This window comes from Hypanus sabinus, chromosome 2 (genome assembly GCF_030144855.1).
Source record: "Hypanus sabinus isolate sHypSab1 chromosome 2, sHypSab1.hap1, whole genome shotgun sequence".
NCBI classification, from domain to species: Eukaryota; Metazoa; Chordata; class Chondrichthyes; order Myliobatiformes; family Dasyatidae; genus Hypanus; species Hypanus sabinus.
This window is the reverse complement of record NC_082707.1, coordinates 77231833-77243578: the sequence shown is the minus strand read 5'-3', so window position 1 is coordinate 77243578 and position 11746 is coordinate 77231833. Positions and strand designations below refer to the sequence as shown.

Here is an 11746-nt window from a genome sequence, read left to right as displayed (position 1 = left end):
TACAATGAAATTCAGTCACATGACCTTGCTTCTGTGCAGTCCATGAAAACTGACTTTACCTGAAGTAAAACATGATTGCAACCAGTTCCACTCTGCACGGGTGCTGCCCTGCCTATTGAGTATTTTTCTTAGCTTGTTTTTATTCAATGCGGTCCTGAGAAATGTGACATGTATAGCTGAACTATCCAGATGCAGTTTTTGATGGCATCTGGGTAGAATCTATGTAGAGTTCATCCACCAGACCAATGGTACCTTAGGGAAACACACTTTAGTGATGCATTCATATTGAGATGGGACTGGAGAGGCAATAAATTGAATAGGAATTAGTTTATTATTATCAGGTGTACTGAAAACAGTGAAAACTTTTGTTTGTATTAGCATCTAGACAAATCTTTTCATACCCAAGTACTTATTCTGTTTATAAAGTCGTTAGAAGAAAAAAAAAACAAAATGCAGAATGTATGTTACAGTTACATCTAAAGGGCAGTGAAAGGAGACAAATAAAGTACGTGGCCAGGACGAAGTTGATTGAGAGACCAGGAGGTTATCTTTCAGCTATAACAGGTCTTTTCAAGAGTCTGATAACGGCATGACAGAAGCTGTCCTTGACCCTGGTGATGCCTATTCCAAAGCTCTTGTACCTTCTGCTCGCCGGAAGAACGAACAGAATGGGATTTTGTTGCCTGCTTTGTCCTCCGAGGCACGAATCCATGGAGCGGAGTCTAGTCTGCGTGGTCGACAGAGTGGTATTCACAACTTTACAATTGTTTGCGGTCCTGCGCAGAGCAGTTGCCATGCCAAGCACTGTTGCATCCTGATGGAATGCCTAAGAGCTGGACTTTAAGGAATTTTGTGTTGGTGTCTACCGGAGTGTAATGAGATATATGTTCGTTCGCATTGACGTTAGCGCTCCGCGCGGTTCCCGAACTTTTGCAGCTGGGTGGAGGTTCGGATGTGGGCATGGGAAAGATGTTGTCCGGAAAGGCGTGAGTGTGGCAGAATTGCATAAGCAGCATCAGGCGTCGTTTTTATATACCCGGCACCGACTGCAATGTAAGTTGCTGGAAATCTGGCTCCCTTCTCTTGGGAGTCACCTGTGGCTTCCCTAATGAAACAACAACAGACTCCTGTGCGCATGCACTGCTGTTTGGACCTCTCCACTTTCTCCAGCAGCTGGTTGGCTTCTGGGTGTGGATAAGGAGAGAGGTCGGAGCTCTGGAAGTACGGGTCTGCGGCATCATCCCGAGCGCCTTCGGCTCAGGTAACCTCCAAACCGGCGGCGGGTCGCTCTTCCTCTCCGGGGGTCCGCTGCTCTCCGTGTCACCAGAACTTCCGCAGACAGAGCCGGTACCCGGTCAGCTGCCGGGCTCCATCGGCCGTGTCAGCCGGCTGCTTCCAGCCTGGAAGACCAGGGAAGGGATAAGCAAAAGATGCTCCTACCCACTGTGATGGAGTCCGAACGCTGATGGGGTGCCCAGAGAACAGGGGTCCATTCTCGCTCTCGGGGGTACCGTAAGCATTTGTTCTCTGGCTGTAGGTAGCAGCGGCACTTGCCCTGACGTGGGTTTGCTGTATTCGATTTAACGTACGGGATATGATACTTACAGTTTCTTAATGCCTTTTTAAATAACTGTTCCATCCAGCTGGTTACTTCGTTTAGCCGGGTTCCAATTCATCGTTCCTATCTCCAATAGCATCTGATCAATATAGATCAGATTTGCGTTAGATTGCTCGATGACGGGAAAGGAGGGCCGAGTTATTTGCATTTCGAGGTCCGTGCGGGATTAGTGCTGGGCTCGGGTACGGTGCGCGTTCCCAGCTTCACTGTTAGCATCGCCGGTCGTAGGCAGTTGTAAAATGTAGAGTGATCACTACGTTTAACTGAAACCTGCTCGCAGAGGCGCGGCGATTCTCTTCGCTTTTACGTGTGTCTGTTCATTTGGACCGCAGAAGGAGATATTAATGTCAGCGTGATGCACGTTTGCAACCGGAGGACAGTGTCAGATTCCGCCTCGAGATTCTGGGATATTCCTGCACTTATTTAAAGGTGACTTTCCACATATTTAAAGTTATTATTTTATGCACATACATGTAATTGAGTTTAACTGAAAAAAAATTGTCATTAACTATTTGCTTTTATTTTTAAGACAGATTAACGGTTCTAACTGGGTGCTGACTTTTTTTTGGTAGATTTAACAATACCTGCCAGTTCCTCACCTATTGCTGAGTTTTGATTTTCTAAATGACACGCAATTTACCAGTGAGTGCTAACACCTACCCACACCTAGACACACATGCAGAGCCGGACTAAAATAATTGGTAGCACTTCGAACGGGATTTGCTAAAACGTTCTTGTTATAATAAGCATTCTCCGCCTAACTAGTTTTAATTTGGTCAACACGATTGCAGGATATTCTTTCGTACGCATATTAATCGGGGCTATGCCATTAAACCGTTCTGCTGCCCCATGGTGGTGCAGCTGAGGGAATGCAGTGTAACGTAAATGCGGTTGCGTCCATAGCAGAGAGCGGGGCGGAGGGGAAGGTCCCGGGGTTCATTCTGGTGTGAACTTTGTTAAAGCCCAGCCTGAAATTCCTTACCAGCACCTGGTTGTGAGGGAATACAAACAAAAACTCTGGATGCTGGAAATCTGGGGGGAAAAGATTTTTTCCGTGCGAGATGCACCGGGCACATCAGGGATTCTCTGGGAAAACAAGTCTGTTGACTGGTTGACTTGTTAGCTCTGATGAAATGTCTGCCACTGACCCTGCTCGGCCTTTCACTGCCTGCGTATTCCCGCCCTTTGCTTTAGACCTATTGCAATGTTTCAATGGATGTCCTTTTACTTAACCGCTAGAAGCCTCTGAGAACGTTTCTCCAAGTTAATACATTTTAAATGTCGGACCCAAAGCGCCCGAGATACGCAGCTCTTCTCTTCACATGAACCACCTTGGAGCATGGAGGTTCTTGTTCCGTGAATCTTAAGTCACCGCAACCATTCGATGTCAGTTTAAACATTCAATTTCACCATAACTGTGCTAATTTAAGACATTCGAGAATTTGAATCTATGTTAAAAGAATGCACATGGGTACTAGCATTGAATACGTTGCATCCGAAAATGAACGAAGGAATTCGGCAAGCAGATCCCCCTCCAAGTCACTGGACGATCTTAAGGTAAGGATGCACGAAACAGTGGAGATTTAAGAGATCGGAGCACGCCGATCAATAGTCCACAAAATATCCAGTCGATTCTTTCATACAGATTCTTCTACTGGACGTACCGGTCACATTTGTCGCTGCGGGAAAAGTTGCATTTGTGCTGCATTTAACGCCATGAATCATCCCCTTCCCTGTCGATTTCAAGTCTGTAGTCCGAAATGTACAGGTCGGCAACGTGCAAAAGGACACGAAATCTCAGTCTGTGTGTGTTGGGGGGGGGGGGGAACACGACAAAAGACACATAAAGTACATATCATTCAGATTGGCAGATTAGTTGGCCGACGATATTTCTGGCAAAACCGGAGACAAACAAATCTCTTTGCATTCGTCTCGCCAGATTCCCTAACACCTGCACCGTTGCAAATTACTGCTCGGAACATTACATTTATAAATAGTTTTATTAATTTTACTTCCTTAAGCGTATAACAAACACTTTATTGTAGTTGGTATCGATTAGATTCATGGATTATTTGAAACTTCTTGCAAATTAACCCCACAGTGCCTTAGGAATCGCCTTTCCCTCTCACTGGCATAGGCCCGTGCAGTAACATGAAAACGACCTTATTGCTCTCTGCCAAGAGCGAATCGTTACAATCAAATCTATCCTGTTTGGTTCCATTCGACCAGTTAGGTGGGAGAAAATAATTTTTAAGGCTACATTTATTGGAGCAATTCGATTACTATGAGTCTCCCGCGGTATCTATGAAAAACAGTAAACAGTCGACGTTTCGGGCTGAGACATTTCACTAGGACCGGACAAAAGAAGCTGGGAGGTCAGAGTAGGAAGATGGGGAAGGGGACGAAGGTTAGTAGGTGATAGGTGAATCCGGGAGGGGGGATGAAGTAAAGAGCTGGGAAGTTGGTGAAAGAGATAAAGGGCTGGAGATCCGGGGAATCTGATAGGTGAGGACAGGTAACCATGTAAGGGAAGAGGAAATATGAGGAAATATTAGACCAATTTAAGTGCGGCCTCTTTGCAGCAGCAGAGGAGGTCACATCTGTGCTGCCATGAGCCCACATTCGGGTTGGAGGAGCAACACCTTATATTCCATCTGGGTAGCCTCCAACCTGACGGCAATTTCTCAAACTTCCATAATTGCTGCCATATCTCCTTCACCATTCCCCATCTCCCTCTCTCACCTCCCTTTGGCGCTATTCCCTTTCCTTTTCTTCCATCGCCTTCTGTCCTCTCCTAACAGACACCCATTCTCCCCATCTGCAACCCTTTCTCTCTTTCACCAATAGGCTTCCAAGTTCTTTCCTTCACCCGCTCCCAGTTTCACCTCTCACGTTACTTCCTCCTCCCCTGTCCCCACCTTCTGACGCGGACTTTTTTTCCGTTCCAGCTGAAAGGTCTCGGCCCGAAACGCCGACTGTTTACTCTTTTCCACAGATGCTGCCTGGCCTGCTGAATTCCTCCAGCATTTTGTGTGTTTTGCTTTAATTTCCAGCATCTGCAGATTTTCTCTAGTTTATGACTCTCCAAAGACTGTTAACTTGTTGACTTCGTCTCTAAACAATGGTCGGATAATGAAAACAAAAAAAAACTTTAGCGTTATTTATATACACCGCAATAAAATATTAAGCAATAGGTTCATTTTCATTTACTAAAGAACTGATTTTTTCAGTGTGCGAGACCTTCCATAAATACTGAGGAACTCCTTAAACTCCCCTCCACCATAATGTTTAAGTTTGATATTCATGTATTCACGCTTCGGGCAGATCGGCCGTGGTCAGCAGCTCATCTCGGAGAAGGGAAAGTGATTTCAAACCTCGGCAGCCTTGCGGCTATACCCACTGACGGGGCAGGATCCGGGAGAAACGCGGCTCTGGAGTCCCCACGTTGAACGGCAGCTCCTGCGATGCAGTTGCTGCCGCTTTCTGCCGTTCATTAGCGGCGTGGGAGGAGGAGCTTGCTCTCCGTATCACACTGTCCTCGCTTCTGTATCACGTATCATCCGTGGTCAACCCCGCACCAACAGACATGCATGCGTTGCTTGAGCTGGCTAGCAGGTGAAATAACCCAAATTCTGTTAAACACTTTACGTTTGTTTTTTTTTGTTTTCGAATGATTACGTTCTTTTATTGGACCACAGTAGGCGGGCGGGGTAAAAAAGCAAAGCTGTTAATGAATATTCTTTTAGAGCTCTGTGGGGTGGGGGGGGGGCAATTAGATATGATGCTCAGGGCATTTTACACACCAGCAACCCACGCCATGATTCCAGTTTTTCATCCGAGTGTCGGCACATAAAATGAATCCTTATCTACAAGGACTTTAACCAATCGAATGAGTCGTGCACGTCGGCGCTATATTTTCTATTGCAAGCAGTATTTGGCTCTTTAACCAGGAACCTTAATAGGGCATTTTGGTTCTGAATCGGGATGAATACGGAAGGTTTATAAAGAGGAACAGCATCACTTTTGAAATTAAAAGTGAAGTGAAATTAATGAAGCTTTCGGTGGTTAGGTTCTGGAAATCTTGCCCCTCCCCACCCACACAACCCTACCCCAAAGCCAATACAAAATACATCGTAGAACAGAGGTACATAATTTTGCGGGGAGAGCCAGCATAAGAAGTCAAATGCTTCTTTTTTAAATATTTTTGTTTCAAATGCTTTTCTGGGGGGCACTGAAATGGAACACTTTTATTTTAGCCATGCAGAACCAGGTACCTAAATGAAGATATAAATGTCAGAGTTTGTAAACAGTTTCTGTTCATACAAGTTGGTAATAGTTTCCTTACTTAAAATGTAAGTAATTGTGACTGGTGTTTAATTGTTGTTGACAGAATAATTTGCTTCAAACTGTTTTTGTTTTTCTTAACCACTACCAAACCAGCTATCAAAACATAATTGATTTAAAAACAAATTTTATTGAATCTTAATTTCTAAAATAATTTTTTAAAACTTGTGGATGCTTTCTGGAAATAATGTGAATTACGTTATGGAAACCTTTCTCAGTATGCCCACTTCTATTTTTGATTTTACCAGACAAAAAATGTTCTACAATTATTATCTGAGATCAGTTGCCCTGTTTTAATTTATGAGACTGAGCAGAGAAATGACATGCTTACTGATATAATAAATGTCCTAATGCTTTCCCATAATTTTGCAACCATTTTCAAATGAGGACTACTACAGAAACCAAGCATATTTCCTTTGTGGGAGTTTCTGCAAGGCAAGGCAAAATGCCATAAGTGAATAAATACCGTGTTGAATAATTGATCCCACAGCTTCTGGATCAGCTGAAAACGAGTCATCAAACGACAGCAGCACTGCTGAAGCTCTACTATGACTTAGGAACTGCTCTTCAAATGAATACCCAAGCTTCCCCCAAACAGGACATAAAATCAGGGCTCAGATAAAGTGAGAGAAGTTATCTTTTTGCAGTTGTAGACAAAACTCTTTCCAATTTGATTGAAAAGACTCGATTTGGATGGCAATGTCATAGACAAGTTGTTCCTTTCGCTGAAGGTGAGCATTCAGAATATTGAGATGGACAGCAAACTATGGAAATTTCACAAAGCCTATCAGCATCATCCAGAAAGCTCAGGGACATTTCTTTTACAATAAAAAAAAACCTCTGCTCTTCAGTATCAGTGCTACAAACTTTGTCAAGACTTTGCATTTACAGATCATTGTGCCTTTATACAACAAACTAAATCACTCTCTACTCAACATTCGTTTTATTCAAACCATTTGAAATCGGCGGTTGTTTAGACCATGAGATTTTTTTTGAAGTTGCATGCTCAAAACCAAGCACATTGACGTACAGGAGACTGGGTGAGGTGCTCCTCACATCATCACTTTTTTGGTTGAAATGTGCAACATTCTATTCTCTCCTGCCAATGACAGTGTCAATTTACTAACCTGTTTTGGCTTATCGAAGCCAAGGACTTAATTTTATCCCAGAGGATGATTAAAAATACTGTTGTTTGCTCATTTGATAATGCAAGTCACATTAGTCCTTTGTAGGCCTCAAATTCATTTATCACACTGCACAAGCGTACTATCATTTGATATGCACCTCTGCAGCCAATAGTTTCATCTCATGCCCCGTGAAAAGCACATAAACTTTTTTGTCACATATTCCTCACTTGACACATCAATGGACAATAAAAATTGACTTGACTTGATAATTTAGACTGAATTTTTCAAGTTGAACACATTAAAAGAACATGACTTTATGTATATTTGTTGACAAGCAGGTTTTAATAAAATCTCTGTCATGAATAGAGAATATGGCTTGGGAATTAATTTTGAAGCTCCTGAACACCATGGCAATTTCCACTTCTGCACTTTATGAAAGACATCTTGCAAAACAATGAACTGTTGTGTAAGACAGGATTTTTTTTTTGGATCAGTATAATTCTCTGTCCTTTGTTTTTTTTAAATCTTCTCCTGCAGCTATGATTCTAAGCTATCAGTCAGCTGTCAGTGTAATTCTTCTTCCCACTCCCCTTGCAACCTCTCTATCCTCAGCCATTAGCCATGTCTCAACACAGCTCAGTGAGTTTGATGATTAGCTCTTCCTTCACATAGATGTATTACTGCCTTCTGGCCTAAATTCCAAGTTCAAACAATGATTTGTTTTTTTCTCTCTATACTGGCTAGAGGCCAATTACTTGTCCATTTTGAACTTTTTTTTACTTCTTATTTTTCCCCTTCTTCTTATTAAAGTTCTACAGGCATTTTTTGCTCCTTCCTCCCCTCAACTCTTCCACCGCATCTTTATTGCTAAGTTTTTAATGTCCGATGAAACAGTCATTCATCTCAAGCACATTTTTAAAATTCTGAATGCCAATTATTTCTAGCATTTTCTATTTTCATTTCAGATTTCTAGTACCTTTGGTATTTAGTCTTTGGGGTAATGGTAAATGGATACACTTAAATACTATGCTTTTTAAAAATACCCTAAAATATTGTTGAATAAAGTATGGGTTACATCAATGCATGGAAGGATTATAAGTAAATTTAAAGACTTTACAAGTAGATTGCAAGGACATGCAAGTATATACACCAGTCAACGTGCCACTATCAAATAAGTATAAACAGTATTTGTTAAGGCATGACTATACCAATTATGCATAGAGTAAAAGTTTAACTTTTCTGTAAAATTTGATGCAGGACAGAGGTTCTGCTGCAGAGAAATGGCAGCTTCACCCTCTAAGTCAACATGCCCCTCGAAAAAGCGAGTGAAGATCCACCCAAACACGGTGACTGTCAAGTATACAGCACATTATCCGCAACCTGATGAAGATGACTACGAAGACTCCTATCAAGATATGGAAAATTATGTGGAAGACAACCCCCAAAAAAAACTTCTGAGTGACACCAAAAAACGAGGACGATCATTCTTTGGGACAATTAATGTTCATCGGAGTTTTTCAGATGAGCAGAAAGATAAAGGCATGGTACAGCAGACTGAAAATGCTGGAGAGAATGTAGTTTCAGCTCCAAGAATAACCTGGGTGGCTTTGTTTGGGGCTGCGTTGGCTCATGGTTGTGTTGCATTAATAACTAGACTTGCCGCTGATCGGTCCAAAGTGCCATCTCTGGAACTCCTGTTCATTCGTTCTGTACTCCAGGTATTTGCTGTTGTGGTTGTGTGCTATGGCAGTGAGCATCCTCTTGGACCCAAAGGATATAGGATGCGTCTGTTTCTTTATGGGGTGTGCAATGTCATTTCCATCACCTGTGCTTACACATCATTTTCAATTGTACCTCCAAGCAATGGGACCATCATGTGGAGGGCCACCACTACAGTCTTCAGTGCTATTCTGGCCTTTCTACTGGTGGACGAACGTTTGGACTATACTGATGTTGTAACAGTGGTCTGCAGCATATTTGGTCTTTGTCTAGTAATGATCCCCAATATCGTTGATGAAGATGAGTCATTGATGGGCAGATGGAAGGAAGCCTTTGGCTATACCATGACAGTCATGGCGGGATTGACAACAGCTCTGGCCATGATTATTTACAGAGCTATCAAGGAGAAGGTTAGTATGTGGACTGCCCTTTTCACCTTTGGATGGACAGGTACAGTGTGGGGTGTATCTACAATGTTTATCTTGCAAGAGCCTATTATACCATTAGATGGGGAAACCTGGGGATATCTATTGGGGATCTGTATCTGTTCTACTGTGGCATTCCTAGGTGTATATTATGCATTGAATCAATTCCACCCGGCATTAGTTAGCACAGTTCAACACTTAGAAATTGTAGTGGCTATGATTCTTCAGCTGCTTGTTCTCCATATGTTTCCATCTATGTATGATCTTATTGGTGGATCAATAATCATCTTCAGTGTCTTTGCATTGACTGGTTACAAACTTTACTGCGTTAATTGGAATAAGAGGCAGGATTACTTGGAGATAATAAACTCCCCCATCAAATGAATGTTGTGAAATATTGGAGAATTAAATGTGAGCAAGCTACTTTATGAGTGTCAACTGTGCAATGTTCTTTGGTATTGTGGTGTCAGAAGATGGTGTTACGTCTCAGTGTTGTGTGGAATAAAATGTGCCGCAGATAATACCAAGTGTTTGTATTTATTAATGAAAATAACTTATTGTATATGCAGAGTTGAGAGGATAAATCTTTTATTATCTTAGACTAGGAAACTAATGCCATATATATTTCATAATAAAAGGATATGTTAACTCACTATTTGGAATTGTTGTATCTGTTTTAACTCAGAAGTACTGTAGGTATGATAAATTCTTTGTTCATGGGTTTGTTTAATACTGCAGCTCTAATTCTATTTTTTCATGTATAGAAAATGTAAAAAGTATCTGCAGATAGAATCAATGAAGAATTCTTAATCCCTGTCCTTAACATTATATCAGGTTGAATAAACACCGAGTAAGCTTCTTGCAAACTGGAGTATAATTTTGAAGCACCAATGCCTCTGGCTGCACCAAATTCCCACAGTGCACATATGACTCACTATTGACAGATAGTACAAAATCTCAATTTCATTCTTACTTCATTGAATATGGTGTCTTTTGAATGGACAATTGCCTCTTTCAGCAGCATTTTTTTGAAACAATTAACTAAAATATTTCTTCAGAAAGCTATTTTTTCTCCCTTTCTATTCAATGTATGCAGGAGTTCTGGAAGTATATGGTATCCCATGTTTGAACCATAAGAGTGGAAATCAACAGAACGTTCATTTATATGGGTGTCCTAGTCTTTCCGGAGCAAGGGTCACTTTGAATCAATCTGGAGCTATGTTATCACATGCTGACACAAGATACTGAATCCAGTTGTGGCATCTTCCTTTACTGTCGTCTGAAATGAATTTGGTTCATGCAATGAGATCATATTGCTGTTTACTTAAAAATCACATTTCAAGTGGATAGCGACTTAAGAAACAACATCTAACAGATGTTGTTTGATAACATAGTTATTACTGAAGTAGATATTAAATGACCTTGGCTACTGATGCAAAAACATAAGTTTGAGTCCCACCAAGTTAACTAAATCCATAATAAATCTCTTTCCCATTATTGGTGTCCTTGAAACCTCTGGATTATTGTGAAGCCATCTGATTCACTAATGTACTTCAGTGAAGGAAATCTGTCATTCTTATCCAGTCTGTTCACCATTCTGGCTGATTGTTATCTGTCTCTAGAATAGCCTACTAGCCCAACAACTACACAAGACGTTAGGGATGACATTAAATATTGGCTTTGTTAGCAGCATCAATCATCTGTGAGTGAATTCAATAACTCTTGTACTGTTTTATTTCTCTAAAATGCTACATTCAACATAGCATACAAACTTCAATTATTCAATTAGAGAACAAAGCTGATGACTCTCCATGCTGGTACCAGATTAAGTCATGATGTATATATTCAAACCATATTTAGCCAGACGCACAATCAATCTGCTCTGCTGAAGGTCCAATATGAGCATAGTCCATCGTCAACATATTGGATAATAACACATTTGGATTTTAGGCTATGTTAATTCATGAGGAAAAGGTGAGATAATATTGATGATTCGAATATACTAAACGTCTCCCAAGCCTATTATTACACAACACTTGATGTCCTCCTCTTAATGTAGTCAGATCTACAGGTTAATCACCTGCTTTTCAAGAGTGTTTATTGCCTTTATTACCCTGAATATAACACAGAAGTGTTTTAATTTTTGTCAGAAGATAGCATGGCTACTAATATGGGACTGAGGAGGTGGCAGTGGGGGTAGAATTGAGGAAATATCTAATCATGATCCCTCGCTCATCATGAGTGTGGCACATGCCTCATGTTCCATCTGCACTATTCCCACTCATGGTTCAAATAAACAGATTGTAGATGAAAATGCTATGCACAATTCTGTGAACACTTCAATCAAAAGCCTCCTGTTACTCATTATGCTTTCTGATTGTTTGATACAATCATCCATGTAATCCTCATAAACACGTAATAAGCGAATGGGTGGACAAACAGATATCCATGTAAAGCATTTCATTCTGTTGATTATTTTTCTGCTGTGGACCTCTTGATATGTTTTAAACGTT

The 11746-nt window shown here is 41.2% G+C and overlaps 1 protein-coding gene across 4 annotated transcripts; it reads left to right on the top strand.

The window, feature by feature from the left end:
• Positions 1 to 471: 471 nt before the first annotated feature.
• On the top strand, positions 472 to 10114 carry LOC132380162 (solute carrier family 35 member G2-like). 4 transcript variants are annotated; one of them, XM_059948821.1, is made up of 3 exons: positions 472 to 1261; positions 1951 to 2047; positions 8347 to 10113. In XM_059948821.1, the coding sequence occupies exon 3, from the start codon at positions 8370 to 8372 to the stop codon at positions 9615 to 9617; it is 1248 nt and encodes a 415-aa protein (XP_059804804.1). In that variant the 5' UTR covers positions 472 to 1261; positions 1951 to 2047; positions 8347 to 8369; the 3' UTR covers positions 9618 to 10113. The 4 variants fall into 4 exon arrangements, with proteins under 4 accessions (XP_059804804.1, XP_059804821.1, XP_059804795.1 ...); XM_059948838.1 differs by lacking the exons at positions 472 to 1261; positions 1951 to 2047 and adding an exon at positions 2076 to 3175 and having other exon boundaries at positions 8347 to 10114; XM_059948812.1 differs by lacking the exons at positions 472 to 1261; positions 1951 to 2047 and adding an exon at positions 3449 to 5233.
• Positions 10115 to 11746: the final 1632 nt, after the last annotated feature.